Consider the following 23,928-nt stretch of genomic DNA (forward strand, 5'->3'; position numbering starts at 1 on the left):
TGAACCCGACTCGCAGTAAGCCGCATGAATCCCATCCTACCAGCATCGCCGGTGCATGTCACCACAACAGGAAAAAAACTGTGCGCTGTCCCACTTCATACCGTATATGCGGCCTCAGGCCATCTGCTCTCATGTCATGCGACTTTCACTGCTGCATACAACACCACCAGAAAAACCAACCATATTTCGACGACTGGCAGCGTGGACTACTTCGGCTGCGTCATGGTCTAGAACTGCGCAACTGACACCTCATCTCGAGTTTCTTCTTCTTTCCGATAGACTGCGCCGGGAAACCCGAGGCTGTAGTTTGACGGGCTGCGGCAGTGGCAAGGCTGGTGGTGTGCGTTGGGACCTGATTCCTTTTTCTTCTGGGGCGTACGCCGTCTCTCGGTTCCTGCAGCCACCAGCAAACTCTCCTCACGCAACCCCGCTGTTGTAGTTTGCACGGCACGCTCGGCATAGCCAATGGCCAAGTACGCCTTCGCACTCTTCGCGAGGCCAAGTATTGAAGCTCGTATCTTGTAGGATGCCTATTGTCAAACTGAGCCAGAGGCGTTGAGTAGAATTGCAGTATACTTGGTCGTTTCAGCCGAGCCCCAAGTACATTCATTGCGTGGAAAAATCACGAAATCATGCTTCGTCGTCCATCGATATCATAACGGCGATACTCGGGTCTGAGATCACTGATCGCGGAAACGAAAGTCGCACCGTTGACGGGTGGTAACAAAGTATATCCACTGATACCACCTAGCTCAAGTAGCTTGTGGGAAACGTACCATGCGGATGCCGTGCTCCACAAACGCCCAGAAAACGATGCATCGCGCTCAGGGGTTGCCTTGCCCTAGCCGCTCCCCGAGCCGAACAGTAAGCAAGCCTATCCCTCATGCAGTTCAAGCGCTCCGGTGATCTGCCAATGCCCAGAGTCTGGCAAACCGAAATAGACCGTGTGGCTTCCCAAGCGACAGGGCTGTCGCGCGAAGACGTGCACGCCGAGGCCGCTAAACTAATCTCGCCCGTGTCATGCCTGGCGCCGCTGTGTCGGAGCGGAAGATATATCTAGGGAGGACCTCTGCACATGGGAGGATCTCCACGAGTTATCGCCTGTCACTCATCGCCCTATCGTCAACTCGCGGGGTGTCGAGACTCATCAGTTTTGGAGGTCATAGACTTCTGTACATTCGCTTTTGCACCACACTCGCTTTACTACGTTTAACATGCGTATTACTACTCTAATAGGCCTCGTGGCCGGACTTGCCAGCCAGACTGTGAACGCAGCCTGCAGCGCACCCCTCAAGATCGATGACTTCTCCAAGCAGTCCTCTAACCAGAACAGCTTGGGCGAATGGACTAGCGGTAAGTCTTATGTATGCCTCTCACCAGAACATGGCTAATCCAACCCAGATGATGGATCCATGAGCTCCATCTCCGCCAGCGCCGGTGTCCTTTCTTTCAAGCCCAAGGCGGGATCTTACTTCTACGAGACTTTCCCTTGCCAGGCAGCTAGCACCAATGGATACAACTCCGTCAGCTTCCAGATGAAGGGACCCGCCGGTGGCTCTGCCACTCTTGAGATCCAGACCAAGACCAGCTGCTCGGCTACTACGTACACTTCCAAGTACGTTTCGATCACTGGATTGACTGGTAACACCCAGACCATCAACATCCCTCTTTCCCAGTTCTCCGGTGCCAATGCCAATGCCGTTACTGGTTTCGTATGGGCTGGATTCTCTTCAACCACCGCCACATGGCAGATGAGCAACATCGCCTTTGGTTGCGGTAGCAGTGCAGGTGGCAGTACCTCTGTCTCCGCCACCAAGGGAGCTACCACCACCTCGGCCCGCAGCACCATGTCGACTGTCGCGACCCCCACAGCTTCCGCTGCCCCCGGATCTTGCTCTCCTTTGTTGATCGACGACTGGATTTCTCAATCTCGTTTGACTTTCTTGTACTACAACGCCATGGGCTACCCTACCTCCGATGATGCTTCCATGACTTCCATCACTGTTGGAAAGCCTGCTACCAACCGTGTGGAGTTTGTTCCCAAGGCCGACTCATACTTCTACAGCCAGTTCCCTTGCGTCGACGCGAAGAAGAACAAGTACACCGGAATCTCCCTTCGCATCAAGGCTCCCAAGGGCGCCACTTTGGCCCTTCAGCTCGACTCCTCGGACAGCTGCGACGCTACTAACCCCAAGTCTACCTATGCGTCTTCCACTGACCTTGGCTGGACTTTCGATGGCACTGAGAAGCTGTACACCATTCCCTTCAGCAAGTTCGCTGGCCTCAACACCGAGAAGCTTACCACCATCCTCTTCTCTGGCTTCTCTGGTACCACTTCCTTCGGCCCCATGGCTTTCTACTGTGGCAATTCCGGAGAATACGTCGTTCCTCCCACCTCCGCTGACCCTGGCGCCAGTGCCACCGTCCCTGCTCCCAGCAACCCGTCAGCTACTGCTCTTGTGATTGACAAGTTCGCCAACGCCAACACTAACGCTATGGGTAACTGGCACGGTGGTGACGAGGGCATGACTCTCAAGTACGCCAGCAACAAGCTCACTATCACCTCTCCCGATGCCGACTACGCTTTCTACACCCAGGTATCCGCTGGATGTTCCGATTTCACCAAGTACAAGGGATCTTACCTCCACATCGCCTACACCGGTACCACTGCCTTCACCGTTGCTTTCCAGCAGCACAACAGCCAGTGCAAGGCTGAGATTGCTCCTTACCCTGAGACCTGGGATTCTGCTGAGGCCAGCCGCTACGCCAAGAACGGACACATCTACATCCCGATCAACCACTTCAACATTGAGCTCTCTCGCGTCGTTGGTTTCGCGCTCAAGGGTTTCCACACGACTGAGTCCGTCACTCTCTCCGTCATTGAGATCGTCTCCTCGGTTCCCGCTGGCACCACGATCCCCAAGAAGGATGAGACTGGTAACCTGGTATTCGCCTGCAAGCGCCCCAACTCTTTCGCTTTCGCCATCGATGACGGTCAACCCGACCTTGCCCAGGAGGTTCTCAAGATCATCCGCGAGGAAGACGTCAAGGTCACCTTCTTCACCGTCGGTGCTCCCCTTCTCGACGCCTCCACCAACTTGACCAACGTCTACAAGGAGATGATGGCCGCCGGTCACCAGCTCGCTCTCCACTCTTTCACTCACCCCAAGATGGAGGGTCTTCCTGACTACGCATCCATCGACTGGGAGTACAACGAGGACGTCAAGGCCATGAAGTCTCAGTTCAACGGCTACACCTCCACCTACTTCCGTCCTCCCTTCGGTACCGAGGGTGCCCGTATGCGTTCGCGTCTCACAAAGGCTGTTGGCAACACTGCCAGCATTGTCAACTGGAGCGTCGATGTAGAGGACTGGTTGTGGGCTGAGACCGACACCCCTGAGCAACAGAAGGTCGCTTTCCAGCGTGACGTTGACAAGGGTGGTAACCTTGTGGTTCTCCACTACCTCTACCCCAGCACTGTCAGCTACCTGAGGGAGTTCATCCAGATTGCCAAGGCTACCGGCAAGCAGCTTATGCGTGTCGACCAGTGCATGATGGACCCTAACGCTCCTCCTCTATAGATTCGCAATCTTTAGTGAAAGTTGGAGTGGTGTTGAGGTGTTTAGGGGGAGTGATACCCGGAGATGAGAGCGTTGTTGCATGTAAAGTCAAGATGCGTTTAGCATAGTTTGTTAATCGTAATTACATCGTTGAGAATGACTTCGTCTCCCGACTGCCAGTGCCTTGTGACCTCGTTGTTCCACCGATATACCAACATAGTTTCCGCTTTCCCACTGCAGTTGAGATTGCTGGTTTCATCACTGCGCGTAAGCTGACGGTTTCGAGCTAAAGGTCCCAAGAAACTTGGGAAGAGAGTGAGCTCGCTGAGGGCCGATAAGCCCCACACCATCCTAAGCTTACCTACCTCACCCACGGACATGTTTTGCAAATCTCCGGAACCCAACGGCGCTATAACACATTGTAGGTAATCTCACTGGTGTATCGGCCAGCCTCCAAGCGTCCTGGAGATGGTCGTGGTATGTCTGGGCCACTCTCTAGACGACAGTCCTTGGAAGACCTGTATCTTAGGAATATTTTGGAGGAACTAAAGGTAAGTTTCAGTGATCTACACTCCGAACCTAATCTATCACAGCGCCGACAAAAGATGATTGTGTCAGATTATGACGCCATTTACATGATGGACCGCAGCGGTCCGGCCGATGTCGATAAGGCTGAATCACTTGAATGAGCATGGCCGTTAGGCGAGAAAGCGAGAGCTCTGATGATTCACGGAAGTAGCTATGTACAGGAGCTCGCACAAAGACGCAAGGTCGATGAAGCAGTGACGTCATCTTCATCGAAGACCCCTACGTGCGTGTTTCGCGGAACGGCGGCTCTGACAGATGCCGACGCTTAAACTTTCACTTTCTGTTCTGCAATCAGCACATTTCGATGCATCTTCAGAACGATTCATATTCATGTCGATGCATTCGACTCAATTCATTTCTCTGGTTGTACTCCGAATCCTTGATCAGGTCCTCGCATCTGCTCCATGAGATGATCAGCATTGCCGTTCAGAAAGGCCGTCGTGCACACATTATGCACTCTACATTCTGACTCCTTTCGAAACCGCCTCAGCTTTCTTACGCTGACGCTCATCCTCTGCCTCCTTGGCCTCTTTCTGGATAATGTCGATATCCTCAGGGTGCCTCTGGATCTGCGCCCTGATAATGCCAATCTGAGAGCTGATAGTAACAGCTTGATTGTCGTGAAGGTAGGTGATAGACTGGAGGGCCTTTGCTGTGCGGGAATGAGCGGCTTTCTCTTGAGCGAGTTCCGCTTCGAGGCGAGCGACTGGATCGTCTGCGTTGTTGGGGAGAGACATCGTGAATCGTGAAGCTTGGTGTAGGTATTAGCGATCGCTTCCGAATGGAGCGGTTAATGGGTGAGGTACGTGGAGTTTTGCGTAGGGTCTGAGCAGCGGCGGGCGACTCGTTGCTGGCAAGAGTGGTTGCGGTGACTCTGGCAATTGTGGCCAACGATGAGATGGCGGAGAAGAGCGAGAGAAGTCGGGTGTACGGACTCTGCTTGCGGTATAGCGAGGTAAGGTCCTTTGATCTTGTTCGTCAGGTGTAGGACTGTCTATTTGTTTGTTTGTTTGCTCGCTTGCTTGCAGGCGCGATCTAGATGTACGAGTGAAGGTGCATCCGGAAGGGGCGCATACGCATCGTCCGAACTACATTACCAGGCATCCACCGCCGTTCGCGCAACTTTGCAAGCATTTCTCTCATGAGCATTCCCGAGATATGCGATGCGGAACATGTCTAAGCTCAAGACTTTCTCAACACCACTCCATGGTCAGGCCGACATCAAGGAGCTCAAAAACGTCGCATATGAAGGTGGCTGGCGGCATACGCAAGTGCAAGATGAGATAGCTCGAATCGAAAGCAGTCTCCCAGGCTTCGAGAAAGCGTTCTTGGATGAGATGGACAGCAGATATCTCGAAGACAGGATAAGGAAACAGAAATACCGATGCTATAGGAAACTCATGAGACTATCACGTACGTCCACACCAATCTCAGCACCCACACTCAAAATTTGATAGTTGAGATGCAAGGACTGCAGATGACATGAAGCTTGAGTGCTGCGTATATCGTAGTCGCCTGCTTGCCTTGTTCTTGTCGTACGACGCTTCAAGTACCCCCTCGGTTGTGTCTTCTCCAAAGAGACGATATCAACAATAGATAAACAATACATAATTTCGTCCACCCCGGACTTCAAATGACAGCTGCTATGAAGATGTCTGGGAGGCCGCACGTGTGACTTTGTCTCAGCCTTGCATGCTGAGTTGGTAAGCACAGCGGCGCACAGCCCTGCGGCTGAGCAACGCTCAAAAGCAGTTCGCTCATTCGCAACCCCCAACGATTCTATCCTACGCCGCAACACTTTCGCGTCGCCATAAATCGAGTGTCTTGCTCTTAATCGCGTTATGTCTTCTTCTAATATGAACCCTCCGGGTCCACTCTTGCCTTTGACGAACCATCCGTCGGTACTTCCCATCGAACTTCAATCATACATGTCTCTCTGCACTAGACTTACACTCCTCACACAAGGCGCCCGGCATATGTTACAAAACTCTGTACTAATTCTACACCCTTTCAAGCTGATATGGCAGTCGTATACCAGAATTTGCATCCTGTTCGGACTGCTCCTCACCATCACGTTCGGTGTACCTGCATGGCGTGGGCTTCAGCTGCAGATTTGGACTGCCGGAAAAGAGTATCATGACTATTGTGTTGAAAAATTGGTATGTTCCGTTAATCCGTAGTTCTTGTGAATCCTTGAAGCACATACTGATGTCGATCTATGCGCAGAACAGCTTGACCGGTGCAGCATACACAAATTGCTACAAAGCCATTCAAGTCGGCGTGACACCACCTCCCTTCTTGGACTCTGAATATATGGACCATGGTTTGAAGCCTTCATCTTGTAATTACACAACTGCGTATGCAGGTGCATATACAGAGAAAAAGGCACTTTCTTACACAGGGGTACTGTCCATGGAGGCTGAGATTGGTGTAGCGACAATCGTACTATATCTATTGGTTTTCCGCCCGCAAATCTGCCGATTTGCACTTCGTGCGATGAAAGGAATTCTGTTCTGGCACAGCATTCTTTTGTAGGAGAGAATGTCTTGAGGAAAATCGAGTGTAGTGGAAGACGCTCCTTTGACGACACATTCCCTGTCTGGAGAACACAGCAAAGATGCTTGAACACGGCAGGTACACCAACTCAGACACAATGCGACCTGCTAATGTATGGGGAAAATCATATGGAAAAACGGGCAGTCGATGAGAACATGTCAGATAACGATGGCAATAACGAGATGTGATGGGGTGAGAAGGAAAACCAAAAGCACTAGCCTAAGCAATTGGCCTCAGTAATCCAGAATGGGGATTGAGCGAGGAAAAGACGTGTCATAGTGTTTGCTACAGAACTCGAAGGGGATACGTGTGATTAACGGATACGAATAGGCTTATGAAATCCTGCTTTCCACACCGCTATCTCTGTGACCACAAATGTATTAAATTTCGCGATGCTTATCAAACAACGAACCTACAATGTCACAGCAGAGTATGGAAGAGATTAAGCAACAGTCTACCTAGGGAGTCGAAGCTCTCGGCGCTACAGCAAAGAGCTTGTTGAACATGTTCTGTGGGTCGTACTTGGCCTTCAACTCTTGCAAGCGCTCGTAGTTGTTACCAAAGACGTCCCTAGACTTTTCTTCATATTCTGTCTGATGTCAGCATGTCTCTTACGAGCGATGAATATAGAAAGATAGACTGTAGCAGATACTTACGGTCATAGTTACCATACACCATCGTCGCTCCATGACTGCCTCTCTTTCCAATCCACCCATCCTTGTTCTCGCTTGTCTCCGCGCCGCTACGCTGGAGTTCCTTCTTGAACAACAGCGCCACGTCTCTTGACCACTGCCTGCACTTTGGATCATTCTTCTCGTCCCACCACAATGGCGCAACAGCCACATTGAAATGTCGTCCGCGGTTCGCGAAGGCGGTGTCAGAATTGGTGACAGCAACAAGCTTGGCTGGGTCAACCAGCTCCCACATGATCTGGGAACCCATCGCATCAGGTGTCTCGTCAGTAAACTTGGCGTAAGCTTCTAGAACAGATACAACAAAGTCGCCTCGAACGGGAAGCTCAAAACCAGCGCCTTTGATTGAGACACGTGCGCCAATGGGAAGGTCCATCAATTTGTTCGCCTTGGCGTAGGGCATCGTTGCCATGGTGCTCATCAAAGGCTCGAGTGCGACGACGTCCTTGAACAGCTCTTTGCCGTCTTCTTCCGATCCATGATACAATGCTGCCACGAAAAACAAGACCTGGCCGCCAGCAGGCGGAGGCCTGACGAAGCCGAAAGCACTTGCAGCTTTGTCAGTCGCTTTTGAGTTTCCATCTGCATCAGGTGTGAAGATGTCATTGCAGGCTTCTACGGCCTTCTTGATGATGTCCGGCGTTGGCGCAAACATCATGAAGCCGGCCCACAGATCTCCTGTTTCGTGGGTACGGAATTCGAATTCAACGCCGACGCCAAAGTTCTGTCCTGCACCACGCAGAGCCCAGAAAAGGTCTTGGTACTCGTCATTAGAGGCTTTGACAATGCTGCCGTCCGCCAAGACGACAGTACAAGAAATGAGGTTGTCAACAACCAAGCCGTGTTTGACTGTGAGCCAGCCATAGCCGCCACCAAATGTGAGACCACCGACGCCAGTATCCGAGACAGTGCCGCCGACCGTTGCAAGGCCATAGGGTGCGAGAGCTTCGTCAACATCACCCCATACCGCACCTCCACCAACTTTAATGGTCTTTCCCTCAACATCGACCTCAGTGGTTCGCATGTGCGTATTTAGATCGATGAGTAGTCCACCGTCCGTTGACGACGCGCCAGCAGTAGAGTGGCCGCCTCCTTTTACAGCAATATCTAGACCCTGTTCCGATGCATATTTTAGCGTAATCGAAATTGCTTCTGCAGATTTTGGGATGAGACATGCTCCCGCGGGTTTCTCGGCGGCCTTTGACCAGCGTCGTACAGACTTCGTGTATGCTTCAGTTTCCTTCGATGTCACCAACTGTGCGTCAGTATCTTTGAGCAAGCCTCGAAGCTCTGCGATATCTGCTTCATTGATCGAGCGTTTGGCTGCCATCTTGAGATGGTCTGGGGTCGAATATGGTTGCGATTAGATAAGACGACGACCAGATGAAGATGCAAGATGCGTACTTATACCATCGAACCTAATGATACGCATACGCTGAGCAGTAATCTAGATAGTCTGGTCTTGAACAGTCCAGAGCGCGTCGATGCGGTTTGGGGCGTAAGCTTACCAACAAGGCAGCCGTCAGCAAAGTAGAGACATGGCGAATGGCTGACACTGACGCTCAGTTAGTGTTTAAGCTAGCAGCGCCGTCTGCTTTGGCAAGAAGCTGAAATAAAATAGTCTTGATGAATGGATGTTCTCCGTAACTTCGGACGGAACTTCGTCCACACGTACCTAGGTATAGTCAACCACGATTGGTTGTGGTTCCTACCCTGATCTCTCATGATCTGAAACATGTGAGCTGTTCTTGCGCGTAATACTCGGCTGGCGTTCAATCTATCGGCAAGGCTATATCATACATCCTCACACCCGGTGGCCCAGCTGTCAATGCAGTGCGCTCAGAAGGTATATCTTCCCCATTCTGACGTGTGATTTGAATTAGCGTTATCGGTAGGTTGCGGTGCACGAAGCTTCAATTCGGTGCAGTAATAACCGAGATCTAGTAAGCACGCTTTCTGTAAAGGTTGAGCGAGGTGAGGATCATGAAGGTACGCATGAAGGACGAAATGGATGTCAAGAGTGGCAGGGGGCCCAGTTCTGCCAATCGCGGAGTGTTTCGCAGAGATGACGCGCATTTGTGGGGTAGCAAACAGATCGGCAAACCTTGTTTCGTCGCGTCGTCGCGTTCGCTGCACGCGTCTCTTCCTGCCTTCTCCTCTCAAACTCCTTTGTTGCATTAGGCATCGTATCCATTCTTTGACTTTGCTGTGTCGTTTTGCTCTTGTCGCCTCATAATCATGGCACTTCACTGTGTACGATACTGATAATTCCAAAGTTTTGTACTATCCCCACCCGCGAAACTCCCTCAAAGTTTTCGCAAATGACCAACGACCTCTCGCACGCCCATAACGAATGATTATGCGATGCGAATTTGTTCTGCCTTGATCATGGATATACACAATACTGCAATGCAAGCTTCGTACGCCTCCAGGTTCGCGCGTTGTAGGTCAGCTAAGCGTAAGGATATGACTCGACCGGAGCTTTCTGTTTGTATCTATCATGCGCGGGCTGACCATGACCGATGGATGCTTAGAATGCGTTGAACATGAGAACATTACACATATGTTCCTGATGGTGGGCTAGGAATCTAGAACGGAGCCATAGCTATGTAAAGACGATGTCTTCCCGCACAATTCATGCTTCGAGCGTCTGTCGAAATGCTGCGAGTCTCTCCAGGAATAGTAAGTATGATTCGATTCATGCAGGCATCTTTTCATCGCACAGCGCTGTGTACGCGAGATAGATACGATCTTTTCAGGCCTTCATCATGTCCGTCTATTCATCATTCTTTTCCCCCATCAATACTGTGTGTAACTCGGCGTACACCGTCGTTCTAGAATGACTCGACGATTTGGAGTATTTCATCTCGTGTCAAGGACAATGCACAGCCAGCCTAGGAAAGCCCGATACAAACTGATCTCCAGATTTTCTTTTGGCATCCATTGGCGACCATCACTTTACTGTATGTTCAAGTCAATGTCCAAGAGACAGCAGAACTACGTGTATGGCGACTTCGTCTCCGTAAGTCTAAAATCATGCGGCAAGCTTTTGCAGGCCTGCCTCCAGTTAGCTGTTTTGCGACGCCTTCACCAAGACAAATTTGCTTTACGCACCACCACTGGAGGCTTCCTCAATCGATCCCCCGAATTAGGATTTCTACCGTAGCATTTACCATAAGTTGGAGAGACAGAGCTTACTGCTATCCGCATGTTGCAATTTCGAGGGCCGCATGCCGCCTCTACCCACCGTTACCCACGACATCTCAACCAGACTTCCGACTTATCGCTTCCGCTCGCAACGACGAACCCTAATAGCACTGCCGGCGACTCAGAAGGCACATCGGATTATTTCGCGACCCAGGGACATCTACGCATGACATTGAACCCCGCAGCCCTATCTTAGCGTTCTAACTGTCTTCACCTTCACCCGACGCGCCCGACTCGATATTCACTGCGAAATCGACTATAATATTGAGACTAGCGCCAAGGCTGCAGTCGTTCCTACCTCTACTCGCATTTCCATCACCGCTACATATCGGACCTTGTCTACTCGCCAAATCACTATCTTGCGATATTATCGCAAACATTGCACATCATTCTGCCGCACATTGGTCGCGCATCATTATTCCATACCGATTTCCACATACCCACAGCGCCCTTACAGTCATGTCCCCCGTAGATAGCTCCTCGCAGGATACTACCTCAAGCGCCATAACCGCAAAGCCATCAGTTCCGACGACAGAAATTCCTCAAGAGGCTACATCGCCGCAGGTATCATTGTCTGATGAGAACATTGCCCTTAAGCGGCGCATTGCCGCGCTCGAATCGGCAGAGGAGCGCCTTACGAAAAGAGTCACCACCTCCGAACAGCTTGCTGTAGATGCCAAATTCGAGACGAACGCAGCGGCAGCGCGCGCCCAAAAAAGGTATACAGAGATGCTACACGCCAACAACGAGACAAGACATCTTAGGCTAGTGCTAGCAAAGGAGAAGAAAGAGCGCGCAGACTACCTAGTTGGCTCCAAGAGCGTCTTCCAAGGTTTGCAAGCCGAAATCTCTCGCCTGAACGAGGACAAGGCGGCGGGAGTTTGGGCGAAAGAGCTCACAGAGCAGCTCACAAAGCAGATAGATATATTTGAAGCTGGCTTTGTTGCAGGCGAGCAAGACAAAAAGGCACTGAACAAGATTATCAGCGATTTGAATAAGACCATCGCCCAGCTTAAAGGCGGGAAGGACGTTTCCGACAAGATGCTGAACGATTTCAAAAAGCTTATCACGGACTTACGACAAGAGCTTGACACAGAGAAGTCGAAATCGAAAGCCGCGCCTGACGCACTCACCAAAGAGCAAATCGAGGCTCATATAGCGACTGCCAGAGATGAAGCGAACAAGGAAGCTGCAACAAAAGCACAAGGTAGTATCGACGCGATGAAGACGAGTATGAAAGAACAACTCGAAACAACCATCAAGAACAGTCAGATGAAGATGCAGGTGCAGGTGCAGCAGTACCTAAAGACGCAAACGGAAAAGTGGCACGTGGCGGAGCAACGCTACAAAGATCACATAGCAGCATTGGAATCGAAGCTGTCCGCCGCCACTAAGCAGATCGAATGGCATGGGCAACGCCTGGCGGCAGCACCGAATGCTATCCAACACAGTCACCAGAGGCCTATTAAACACGCCCAGGAAGTCTCGCCACAAGAGATGTTCAAGCCCAGCAAGCGTAGGAGGCTTGATTCCTTTGGGTGAGCTAGGTGCTACATACATGAGTGAAACCATAACTGACATAGACAGCGCTGCTGGTATCACTACGCCGGATTTCCAACATACACGCACGGCTTCCCTCCTCTCCGATACCAACGCTATAAGCCCAGGACTAGCGGCGGATACGAACGATGATGCCATGATGGGTGGCGCGCACGTTCGGGCACAGGCTCAGACACCAAACAACATCCACAGGCGACAGTCGTCGCAGCATTCAAATGGCTCAGCGGCTCGGATGACGCCCACGAAACGCCTCTCACAGCAGCAGAACGGCAAAGCGTCTCCTCAGCAGCTACTGAACATGCTGTCACCTCAACAGGAGCAGCAGGTCTTTCAACAGACAGCTTCGAACGATGCGAGCCGCCAGTCGCCTACATCCGGTTCATATGGCCCCGACCCGACGTATGCATCTCCTCGTTTCTCGCAACAGATGGGATATAATCAGCAATCGATTAACCAGCCCCGAAGCTTAGGCTTGTTTAAGGCACAAGACTTCGAGACACATCAATCGCAACGGATGCGCCAACAATTTCAGACACAAGCCCAAGCACAGAACTCAGGGTCCATGCAGCAACACACGCAACCTAGGCAGCCTTATGGTTCAGCCTCTATGATGCCGCCGCCCCAGCCTCGCACCATGCAAGTCCCTTCGAAGCGCTCAATGTCATTCGATGAGCAACCTCCAAGCATGAACCAGGAGGTGAGTAGGCGATACACTCCCACCATCAAAGAAACGCAGGCCATTACTGCTTTCAATGGCGGAGCCCCTTTTGCGGGAGAGGCATACTCTGGAGATGACTGGTTTTCTGCTGGGGACGAGCCTGCCATGCGAACTCATACTCCGAGGGTCTACACTCCGACCCTTCCTTCGAACGCGACGCCCGAGTTCCAGGAAACCGATCGCCAACAACCCCAGCAACGCAACTCCCAATACTACACTGTCGACCCTTCTCAATTACAGATGGATAATGAGAGGGACCTGTCTTATGAGTCCAACACCACCCCGAATGAGCCTAACAATTACATGAACGATTCACGACAGCCTTCAGTTGCAGGACGCACGACTCGGACTTCTTCTCGCTCTACACCCGCACCCGCTGGACGCTCGCGTGGACGGACTCCAGGTCCCTCTGAGCCAACCAGTGTTCCGTGTGTAAACTGTTACCGTCACTGGTGGGAGAACGAGTGTGATGAGGGTGAACCATGCTCGAACTGTGCTGCAGAAGGCGTTGACTGTGTGCGGCAGAAGTGCTTCAACTTTGCTGCTGGCACTTGTGACAAGGGCAACAGATGTCCAAACATCCACGAGGGCGACGAGCGATATCGAGATAACAGTCGACTGGTTGACCAAACCAAGGCAGGTAAGCGGCCTCAACGGGTTGGGAAGAAGGCGGATGCGGTGCCGGCGCCGATCACGAGGCAGCAGAAATAGGAAGCTGTAGAGCTATTTGCCCTGATGTATAGTTAGAATGTGTTGGCTTACAGCTGCATATGGTGGGACTTAGGGAGCTCAGGGCGCTCGGCTTCTCTTATCGTCCTTGTTGATAGTCGTCGCGCTTGTTTACTCTCACGGCAATCAAGAGTAGGATATACACGACTTTTGAGATATGACTAGTATTACTGATCTACCCTACACAACTATCCGCTGGGAGCTGTCTGGGCTACAAGCACGAGTCCAAGATTACCAAAACAAAAAAAAAGTGAAGTGAACCTGAGTAGCTGGGCAATGGAATTACAAAGTCGAAATGAACGTGCTCGATGAAATAGCGAAGCGATGAATGAAGAGAACAAGGATCGTAATAACGAAGCTATTGACTACCTAGTCGATTAGGCGTATATGACCACACTTGATTCGCAGAAATCATCTCTCGGATCTGGACTTCCTTGAAGTCAGTACGGACAATGGGGTGACAGCATTCTCAAGTAGAATGGGGGATGTAACTCTGGAGACTTTTCGATGTCGTAGGACGGGTCAAGACTCCGTTCCCGGTCACGTGCTGGCGATAAGCATCTCCAGTGGTGCAGGCCAAGCGGCGGTACTGCGGATGTTACGGCTTCGGCCACGGCAAGCGCTCCTGGCGAGATGAACAGTTTTCCTCGTTCTTTTGTGGAGTCAGCAAAGATCCAAAAGCGATTTCTCTCACCGCACTTGTGTTACAACGCTTGTGTCAAACCTCGATATGCGTGTGGAGTTCGCGCACTCGGGCGGGGCCGCGAGATGGGGACTACGCCAGTGGCGCAAAAACACTAATCCATACATATCCTAGTTTATCGCGCATTCAGGGTTTTCTAGCTCCACTCCACATTATTCTTTCACCAAGCTCCGCTTGGCTATAGCTTGCATATCTTATCCGGGTATCTCCCCAATCATTGGTACTTTGATTCACGCGGCACGTCCATCGCGACCATGATCCCTCCGACCTTTCGCACCATTGGAGGCCTAGGCTCGAGGCGCACCCTCTTTGCATCTATTGCTGGGAAGTTATCTCCGACCATGACGAATCTCTAGGGCACGCTAAGCGACTACTACCTGGCTGATAAAAAGCTTTGAGTCGCGCAATGCTGGATACTGAGTTTCTCGTGCCTTTTTAGTCGTTGCCTCTAATCGGTTGCTCAAATATGGCATCGAACGAGCCTGGCCTTGCGCCTCTCAGCGCGCCGGCTGAGGACCCCATCAAAGGTGCTATTGGCGTACCTGTCGATACCGACACCCCTGTCGCACCCGACCAGTTCGACGAACGTTACGAAACATCGAAGTGGGAGATATGGTCGTATTACTGGTAGGCTGATGTTCCAGCGCACAAAATCATTTGAAGTGCAGTCTGTCAACTGTGCCATAGCTGACATTGAAACCCGCGTCTAGCTACTACGTCGGAGACAACGGTCTCACGCTCTTCAACTTCGGCCCTACAGCTTTCCAGAACCTTATGTACGAAGCGGCAGGAGACTCTGAGGTGCTGCATTTCTTGGGTCGAGATCGAAATATCAATTCGATCGTGCTTCTCTCCAACGGAATCAGTTTCGCCATCCAGGTTGTCGTTTTCCTCATCCTGGGCTCTTTCGCAGATTTTGGTACATGGCGTCCCAACATTCTCATAGGACTGTCCGTCATCGCCTTTGGAATTGGATTTGGCTGGCTCGGAGTTCATACTGAAGACAAGTGGCATGCTGGTGTTGGTCTCTATATTGTCGGCCTCATCGCATACCAAACGACAATCACATTCTGGACCGCTGCATTCCCTGGCTTGGCGAGGAACACCAAGGACCTACGAGACAAGGCCGAACAGTTTGCTGATGGAACCATTACTCGCTCGGAGTATGATTTCGCGGATATGATGAAGCGAAACGAGCTCTCCAATACAGCTTTCTATGTTCAGTCGGTTTTCGAAATCCTCATTCTGGCAGTCATTGTTGGCATCATGTTCGGCCTGAAAGTCAATGATAGCGCAGAGAATAATAACTGGGGTCTTTCAGTGCTCATCGCCTTCGCAACAGGCGTTTGGATTTTGTGCGCTCTTCCTTGGTTTATCCTAGAGAAGAGGCGGCCCGGTCAGGATCCAGGACGCGCAAACATAATACTGGCAGGTCTCAAACAGCTCGGCTACGCGATGCGTCAAATCTGGCAACTGAGACAAAGTTTGGCATATCTGGCCGGCTACTTCCTCCTCGGCGACAGTCTTAACACCACCGTAACAGTCATCGGAACCCTACAAAACGAGATCGTTGCGTACAACAGTCTTCAGCTTACTTACCTTCTCATTGTCGGTATCGCTGCACAGGCAGTTGGCATCGGCGCCTTTTGGCAGATCCAAAAACACTATGGTTTCTCCACCAAGACCATGTTCATGGTTGTCGCTATATGCATTGTTCTGCTTGACGGCTGGGGCATGATTGGCATTTGGACGCAAAAGTTTGGTTTCCACAACAAATGGGAAGTATGGCTATATCAAGTCTTCTACGGCTTGCTTGTCTGTCCATGGTACAGCTATTCGCAGACCATGATCTCTGAGGTCACACCAAGGGGCAAAGAATTCCTTTTCTTCAGCTTGTTCTCCATCGTCGGCAAGACGAGCGCTTTTATTGGGCCACTGGTGAGCTCTGCCATTATCGATGATACCGGCAACAACAGTAGCCCGTTCTATTTCTTGTTTGCGTTGAGTTTATTTAGCTGCGCATGGCTTTTCTTCTTCGTTGATGTTAAAAAGAGTCGAATCGAGCAGGAAATTTTCCTGGAGAAGGAAAAGAACGCAAAAATGCAGAACGAGAATGTTGGGGATCTTAGCTAAATCTTCCCTATGACAATGGGATATATTGCTAGAGAGAAAGGCTATTTCTTCAGTCACTTTTGCGTAAGCTTGTTCGCAAGCAGTACCACTGACGATACATATGTGCTCATTTCTCATCTCTGTAAATTCAGCTAAACACAACATTCGGTAATCTCTCAAGGGCGTGGGCGAGTACGCGCTAGCAATGAAGTGAGTATCTCACATTGCGTCGTGTGATTATATCTTCGCCCGAGCGGAAAGACCTTGTCCGTTCACAACGCCGCGTCGCAACCCTACATTTAGTTGGAATTGGACTACATGCTACAAACGCATATTTCTCCTCTTTTCACAAAAATTGATCCCTTAGCCCAGTCTCACATCTGCATTAAATAAAGATACTGCACTGGTCAAACATAGCACGGACAACCTAGTAATAGCCATAAGTCAAGATGGCTATCAAAGTCTCTTCCTGGTTTAAGGGTCACTTCGGCCCACCATCGGATACTAATGTCACGGACGAAGACGAAGTTAGTGGTCTTGATCACAGCATGGATCTTGAACATGCAAACGCGGAAGAGAAGATGTACAAAAAGAAGTACTGGCAACTCCGTAAGCAGGTCGACGAAGACGAGATCTACAACAATCTCCGAGCTGATAATGCTTTCCTTCGCAACGATAAGAAAGAGCTCGAGAATAAGCTTATACGGGTCGAGAATGCGAAACTAAGCGCCGAGGTACAACTCATGAGGCGCGAGAAGGAACTTAACGATGTCAAAGCAAACAACAGCATCGAGAGGGGCGCCAGCAACGCACGAAACGAAAGGCTCAAACTAGACAACAGAGTGCTCAGGAACAATGAGGAACATATGAAGTTTCTGCTTCTTTCTCACGATATCCGAACGCCAACGCTACCCATTACATCAAGGGCTACACCACCCCCTACGCCGGAACTCACAGACGATGATTCTGATATGGACGATGCAGACGATCTTAGCGTCTGTCCAGAGTGGTATAATCGCCGCAATTGCAGCCGGGGTGTTGGTACTAGGCCTAAAAAGTGCGATCGCGGTGCACATCCTCATCTTATCAACTTCCGTACACCGCTGAGAGCGGCCTTCTAGCGTGGTCAGATGCGATAGCAAAAGCACAGGTAGTTACTTGTTCCAACGACTTCTTTCAATGATGTGTGAAAAATCCTTATGTGCCATGTGTCTTGCAACTTGTACAATGTAGGAAAAACATCCTTGGAGAGCTGAAAATCTGCCCTGCATTTGGCAGGATAGATTATTCTATTTCTCGTAGGATAACAACAACAACAACAACAAGTGACTAGCCATCCTCTCGCTGCTCCAATACCTCTCTAATTCTATCTTCACTTGGAAAACGAACTTCTTTCTCCGCAACCATATCGAGCAACCCTTGCACCTGCCTCACTTCGTCTTCAGTCACTCCCTCCAATCGACGATTGATTTCCGTGCCAAATTGGTCCTTGAAGCGTGTGAAAGTCGAGGACTTTTCTTGAAGATACTGGCTATTATTGATCTTTAGAAAGCTGATGAAAACGTCCCACCAGGTCGGCGAACGCTTCGGTGTACTAGTGTCTTCTAGTTCATGGGGTCTTTGTGATGACGTTCTGCCAGTACTGTCGAGCATGTGTATAAGCTCGTACACGAATGAACGGTCTGCACCTTTCTCCTTTTCATTGGGATTCAAGCTTGCACGGTTAAAGTCAATCAAGACAATAGTAGGCATTGTGAAATCAGGCCCCTTGTCCCAGCTAGACAAGTCGAGCATAACGTTCCCGCCAAAGACGTCGTTATGAGCGACGTTGGCGATGTCGTGCAGCCACCCGACTGCTCCTGTCAACTGCTTCGCAATGTGTAACACGAGAACCTCCGGTATCGCAGGAAACGAGAGGCTGTAAGTGACAGGGTCCGCTGAAGAAGGCTGTATTATATGGGTAACTACGACGCAGAGTCGCTCAAGGTCGAAGCCACGGATAGGATGAACCGCTAGCCAGCGCGACCCGCCGTCTACGATTGGGTCAAAGTCGACGAGGTCAGGCAAGTGTTTTGCAATAGTTTCGTCAGCAGCTGGGGCGAAGAAGCTGTGTATGCGCTGTAGGACAATAATCTCAGTGGCTACCCTGTCGCGGGACATTTCTCGACTAGCTATCTTCATAGCTACAAGGCCTGGGCCTTGCGCTGTGAGGTTCGTTATAAGAGGGCTTGCGACTAGAGAGGGTCTGCGTGCGCAAAATGTGACTTGTCCAATAGTACCCTTACCTGCTTCCTGTAGTGAAATGTACTTATTGTTTGTGTTTTCATAAATCGAATCAGGATCCATCTCGCCGCTGGATAGCACCGTAGAGGTATCTGATCGCTCGTCGTCTGCGTCGGTAGAAGACCCGCTCGAAAGTAGAACCCAAAGCCAACACATCAGCGGTTGTTAATAACTGACTCAACAAGCATGGGCGCTGGGATAAGTCCTAAACTTAAGATAGTGAAAGAAAAGGAATCATGTGATGAGACACGTAGCAAACAGCATCGGAAAGTCTTCTGACTTGGGACAACGAAATCATTAAAAATGTCTGTAGAGCGTTTGGACGCATCAGCATCATATCACTAGGCCCCAATGCGCCTTATACCAGTTGAACCATCGATGTACACCCAGCAGTGTTGTGAGGAGAGAACTGCAGAAATGATCGAATCAGGATTGAAAGAGACAATACTCTATCGCCCTGTAACATCCAATACGCCCTGATAGTATCCTCTTATGCTGTACTGTACACATCGCATCACGGGCGACCATTTTGTACTAATACACACTGTTGACTTGCTTGTGGTAAGCACTGTCTAGCTCTGAAAAATGTGATATCGAAGCGGAATAATCGAACTACCGCCGTGAACGATACGTCGCGTTACTGATCGTAAAAAGTCGCAATACTCTCTGGAAGACGCCATTGGAGTCTCTAACAGCCAAATTTAGCGGGATGTTTTGTGGAAGTCAGTGGCCAACCGATGGTGGGTGAAGCAGCCAATGCGCTTGCTTCATCGTCCGAGATGTTCAGTTCGCGTTCCATGCAGCTGATTCTCTCAGGGGAATTTTGGGTCGAACTCTGTAGTATCCAAACCCCAAATCTCGATATCCTTTACGTCCTCCCTTCTCAAGACATCGATTTTCCTTTTTGGTCCAGCTCTTTTAGCATTCATGCTCTTCTCGTTATCATTTGGCACCGGTTCTTTACCCTTTGGAGGGAAATAGACACCGCCTAATTTGAACACAATATTATCGCCGTAACCAATGTACTTGACGTTCTTGTACTCCGGTCGCCAAAATTCTGTTGCAAACGCAAACGCGTGCATCGTGGGATCCTCATCGTCTCCCATCGGGTCGTTTGTGTCGTAAGTTGGACGGGCTAGGAAACGGACGGCCCATAGCTTAGGAACTAGGGTAAAGACTTGGCGTAACGACTCGAGGGGTGGGACACCGCAAGCGAAACCGAGTTGCTCCAGGTTAGGACATAGCTGGCAAAGTCTGAAGAGGGCATCATCAGACAGTACCCAACGTTCGTTAAGAAGCAGATGCCGGATGGTCTTATTATGATTGGTTTGAATGACCGCAAGGAACTCGCTTCCGAGGCTGCGGCAGCGTTGCTGGGTCATGCCGTTAGGGGTGTTGCTTGCGCTGGTATTGCAGTTCACGCCCGGCGTCATAGTGGACGGTGTCGTAGGCGTCGCGGCTGTGCTGTTTGACTTGGGAGATGCTTCCTTGCCTCGCCTATTATTCACGATGTACAGTCGCTCCAGACCCTTGAACTTCCCCAGCATGGTAACACTCTCTTTGTCCGTGTTATCGGTGCGTATCATCTTCAGGTTACGAGGCGTCGGATGGTTGTTGTGTACCCTCCAAGAATCGTCAGCAAAAACCGTCATAGGGTCGGAACTGCCCATGGAATTGATCACGGTGATCTCTGTTTGGCAGTCGTGATTCATAACGTTGTGAAAGTCGTCGCCAGAGAATCGAGTATATACGTTGTATATGGCCAAGCGCTTAATGGAAATCGCATATCTCGCAGCGATGCACCGACCGAACATCGAGTGCAGGCTCACTGACTCTTCGCCTTCAGCCCGCATACGCGGACTCCAGTGTAGCTTCAGGTTCTCGAGCTTCTTGGAACCGGCTAGAAGCAGCGATATGTCGTCGGGATAGCATAGTGGATCGATGTCGTACACAACCAGCGTGGTCAAATTCGGAAGCGGAGGTATAATGGTAGTCGGTCGCGGTGTTCGTCGTGACGGGCATCGAATGGTGAGCGACGCTAGCAATGTTCTTGTCGTAATGCCTTGGTATACCGTACTCAACGGAGGGGTGCTCAGCTCCCAACTATGCACATCAGCAACTGTCCTATATGGCTCTGACACGTGACGTACGCAAAAGCCTTGAGATTCTTCATTTTGTCAAGCGCGGCACGCATGACGATTTGCAGTATCATGCTGTTGTCTGGCACGCGACCCTGTTTATAGTCGTCGACATCATGTTCTCGCCAGTCGCCTATGACACGAAACGATTGTATGTAGTCGCTGAAGTTCCGCGACACCAGTGTGTTGAGTCCCATGGCAAAAGGGCTGCCATTGCCGTATCCCTCCGGTCTGCCATCGACGTATCGTATGTCGGCGTATGAACGTAGCGTAACTTTCTCGTAGAGTCGCGGGAGCGTCATGTAATAGAAGAGACGCGATGTGCGCGTGATGCGCGCAAGGTCACCGACATCGTCCAGCTTCCATGGTTGTCAGCATAGCTCCCTAGGGGCCGTGGTCGCATGTAAACTGGTCGCATGTGAATGCACAGGGCAACGTACATGTGTGAGGATCAGCTGAATCAGATGCAGCGGGAGCTCTTTCGCTTGCGCAAGGTTGCTATGCGATCTCGCGGGCGAAGTGAACCATGTATGAAGGGGAGCGGTTATAGGTCTATCTTTGGGTAGCAGCGCGTCGGCGGAGAGGTGCGCGCGCTTTGAGTCCGACATGAGGCTAAAGGAAGGGAACACATGCGTGATACGAATAGAGACTGGGTCGCGTTCTCATGGTGGAACTCGCAACATCATGGTGTATCATCCGCTGTCATCATCGCTCATCGGTCGTGTTCGCGAAGCGCATCGGAACTTTTGCTGGCAGAGCCTCCGTATCTCCGTTTCGTCCACCGAACGGCCGCATTGGTCCGGCTGCCTTCGGGAGGCTTCGGTAAACAATTGGCAGGATGATTGGCAGCAGGCATTTTATCGAGTCACATTTACTTCTATACGGCGTATACGGCCAGATTCAGACATCTCGCAAAACCCTACAGACTTGGACGCTTATTTTGGGTCCTGCTCACTTCTTTCCCGCTACGATGTGCGTGGGCACCTATGCACCAGCGCAAAGGCTACAAAAGCATACTGTGTGCGGAGTTGTCTCCGCTCGTTTGCTCGTTCACTACGGAACCAAAACCGCATGTCCAGCGCCCTTTTGTCACGCGCCCTTTTGTCCAGCGGTTCCGCCGGAAAGTTGGACGTCTTTGGAGTCACCGCCAGCGACCAGCATCATGGCGATCTGAGTGCCGCTTATCACGGACTGAAGAACCAGGGTCGTTTACCGTCGTACTTGTCCGCGGGAAGTCTGAAAGGAACTTCGACCGTGCCTGCAAACACATCCATGGATGGCAGTCCGCCCTGTTCGAGACTCTGGAGCTTGGCGTCTGGTACAGGCATGACGACACCACACTCCCAGTTCCTGATGTTCAGACTCCCTATTCGTCCGCTTTTCAGTACTTTCTGCCCTCCCCACGCTGATTCAGAAATGTTGGCAGACCCAACGTAAACCCACGCGAAAGGCTTCCCGTCCTTCTTGCGACCACGCGCAAACAGCAGTTTATTGTGCGATAGTATACCCCGTCGCATAGAGTCGTAGTCACGCATGCACTCTTTTGGGAATGTTGGTGCATTGTAACATTGAGGACTCAACGTGATGATACCTGCACATCCCGGACCTCCCATACTTTTCTCGACCGTGTCGTGGGTAGGAAAGTATATTCTAATGCTATTGCGCACATCGGCAACGAGCGCATTGTCTTTCGTAAACGATTCGCCACATGCAGCAAGGTGGATGCGTGACAGGAAGTTATCGTTGATGGCACCGAGGGAGGAAGCTGCGTAGTCCAGCTCAATGTGTTCGACATCGTCTAAATGCAGCTCCCGTATAGCCTGTGCAAGGCCAGGGAGACCTGTTGGATGATCTGTTTCGATCTTATGTGAACCACCACTATTTCGAATCAGTACGTACAATTAGCAAGCATACTAGGGGCCTTACATGGAGTGAACGAAGGCCAGATGGCTAGTCTGCGCAAAATCAAACTTTAGCAATCCGTCAACCACTTGTGGCCCAACCTCCTGTTTCTCTAAGAAATATAGCAGTTCGCGACCAAAAGCCGACAAGTCTCCCTTCTTGCTAGCAGTATCGTCGGGTCTCCGCGGAAGGTCAATCAAGAATACTGAGTTCTCCATGATACCGGGTTGCCAGTCGTTCGAAACTTCGCCCCAGTCGGTCTGGGTCATGTTCGCGGTTGGTATAGCAATGCGTAACTTGTGTTTCCCAAACAATAGCATGAACTTGCTATGCATGCTAGCAATCATGCCACCCATCGGTGGGAAATGCAGCTTCATGTTTGGCACACCAGATTCCTTCCATTCCTGAATGCGCTTTGCCTGTACGTCTTCGCCTCTGTATTTACCATTCATCAACCATATTTGTTTCACCTTCAATGGGTCAAGCTTCTCGTACAGCCATCCCGAGTCATATTGAAATGAGCTGATGACTGCGATGTTGACCGTTGACGCCTCAAGTAATTCGTCGATGGTGATGTCGTCGGTCCGTGGATATTTCGACGCGAATGTGCGCTTGATCGTCCCTCTAGGATATTGCAGTGGTGTTTCATTGAAGGCCGTCTTGACTGCAGGTGGTCTCGCAACCTGCTTGGAAGGTCTTTCGGGCGATACGTCGCGCTTTCGTTTACCAAGTCTTGCCAAGCGCTCCTGTTCCATGGCCTTTCGATCCATGCCCATGAGACCCGAAGTGTTGTTTAGAACGGCTGCCTTTCGAACAGTTGTCGCTGAGGACTGTTGAACGTCATTATTGCCGCTTTCCTGGAGTGACAGGGCAATCGCACGCCGGAGATCCTCATCCTCATTGTCATCGCTGTCAGATATGAGGTCGATAGGTTCGTTCTTAGCGATTGCTGTGGCGTCGCGAGTGGCCCGAGGCGAGACCTCTTGTAGTGACATTGCCATCGCCAGCTTGAGATCTTCATCATCGGACTCCATCTGTTTTGTGACCAAAAAAGCGGTCGTCGTGAGGATGTTGATGATTGAGTAAACAACGAGATCAATGCACGAATGCAGCCGCGGAGGCGAACGGACATGCGGGACCCTGGAAACGCGCTTTCACGTCAGCATGTGATCAAAGCTTG

At 50.9% G+C, this 23,928-nt stretch overlaps 9 protein-coding genes across 9 annotated transcripts; 4 read left to right on the plus strand and 5 right to left on the minus strand.

Moving 5' to 3' along the window:
• Window positions 1-1,214: 1,214 nt before the first annotated feature.
• Window positions 1,215-3,581, plus strand: J4E82_008654 (uncharacterized protein; the record flags this gene model as incomplete). The annotated part of the gene is made up of 2 exons (XM_051734885.1): window positions 1,215-1,353; window positions 1,402-3,581. The coding sequence occupies 2 exons, from the start codon at window positions 1,215-1,217 to the stop codon at window positions 3,579-3,581; spliced, it is 2,319 nt and encodes a 772-aa protein (XP_051585353.1).
• Window positions 3,582-4,354: 773 nt separating this feature from the next.
• On the minus strand, window positions 4,355-4,885 carry J4E82_008655 (uncharacterized protein; the record flags this gene model as incomplete). The annotated part of the gene is made up of 2 exons (XM_051734886.1): window positions 4,355-4,428; window positions 4,648-4,885. The coding sequence occupies 2 exons, from the start codon at window positions 4,883-4,885 to the stop codon at window positions 4,355-4,357; spliced, it is 312 nt and encodes a 103-aa protein (XP_051585354.1).
• A 2,277-nt stretch (window positions 4,886-7,162) lies between these two features.
• J4E82_008656 (uncharacterized protein) lies at window positions 7,163-8,726 on the minus strand (the record flags this gene model as incomplete). The annotated part of the gene is made up of 2 exons (XM_051734887.1): window positions 7,163-7,293; window positions 7,361-8,726. The coding sequence occupies 2 exons, from the start codon at window positions 8,724-8,726 to the stop codon at window positions 7,163-7,165; spliced, it is 1,497 nt and encodes a 498-aa protein (XP_051585355.1).
• A 2,336-nt stretch (window positions 8,727-11,062) lies between these two features.
• J4E82_008657 (uncharacterized protein) lies at window positions 11,063-13,592 on the plus strand (the record flags this gene model as incomplete). Its single annotated transcript, XM_051734888.1, has 2 exons — window positions 11,063-12,141; window positions 12,191-13,592. The coding sequence occupies 2 exons, from the start codon at window positions 11,063-11,065 to the stop codon at window positions 13,590-13,592; spliced, it is 2,481 nt and encodes an 826-aa protein (XP_051585356.1).
• Window positions 13,593-14,779: 1,187 nt separating this feature from the next.
• On the plus strand, window positions 14,780-16,446 carry J4E82_008658 (uncharacterized protein; the record flags this gene model as incomplete). Its single annotated transcript, XM_051734889.1, has 2 exons — window positions 14,780-14,940; window positions 15,024-16,446. 2 exons carry the CDS (start codon window positions 14,780-14,782, stop codon window positions 16,444-16,446), a joined length of 1,584 nt encoding a protein of 527 aa, XP_051585357.1.
• Window positions 16,447-16,874: 428 nt separating this feature from the next.
• Window positions 16,875-17,546, plus strand: J4E82_008659 (uncharacterized protein; the record flags this gene model as incomplete). The annotated part of the gene is made up of 1 exon (XM_051734890.1): window positions 16,875-17,546. The coding sequence occupies one exon, from the start codon at window positions 16,875-16,877 to the stop codon at window positions 17,544-17,546; it is 672 nt and encodes a 223-aa protein (XP_051585358.1).
• Window positions 17,547-17,754: 208 nt separating this feature from the next.
• Window positions 17,755-18,864, minus strand: J4E82_008660 (uncharacterized protein; the record flags this gene model as incomplete). The annotated part of the gene is made up of 1 exon (XM_051734891.1): window positions 17,755-18,864. One exon carries the CDS (start codon window positions 18,862-18,864, stop codon window positions 17,755-17,757), a length of 1,110 nt encoding a protein of 369 aa, XP_051585359.1.
• Window positions 18,865-19,520: 656 nt separating this feature from the next.
• Window positions 19,521-21,454, minus strand: J4E82_008661 (uncharacterized protein; the record flags this gene model as incomplete). The annotated part of the gene is made up of 3 exons (XM_051734892.1): window positions 19,521-20,811; window positions 20,859-21,205; window positions 21,287-21,454. The coding sequence occupies 3 exons, from the start codon at window positions 21,452-21,454 to the stop codon at window positions 19,521-19,523; spliced, it is 1,806 nt and encodes a 601-aa protein (XP_051585360.1).
• A 576-nt stretch (window positions 21,455-22,030) lies between these two features.
• On the minus strand, window positions 22,031-23,782 carry J4E82_008662 (uncharacterized protein; the record flags this gene model as incomplete). The annotated part of the gene is made up of 2 exons (XM_051734893.1): window positions 22,031-22,724; window positions 22,773-23,782. The coding sequence occupies 2 exons, from the start codon at window positions 23,780-23,782 to the stop codon at window positions 22,031-22,033; spliced, it is 1,704 nt and encodes a 567-aa protein (XP_051585361.1).
• Window positions 23,783-23,928: the final 146 nt, after the last annotated feature.

This window comes from Alternaria postmessia (genome assembly GCF_024291825.1).
Source record: "Alternaria postmessia strain BMP 2775 chromosome Unknown scaffold_72, whole genome shotgun sequence".
Classification (NCBI taxonomy): Eukaryota; Fungi; Ascomycota; class Dothideomycetes; order Pleosporales; family Pleosporaceae; genus Alternaria; species Alternaria postmessia.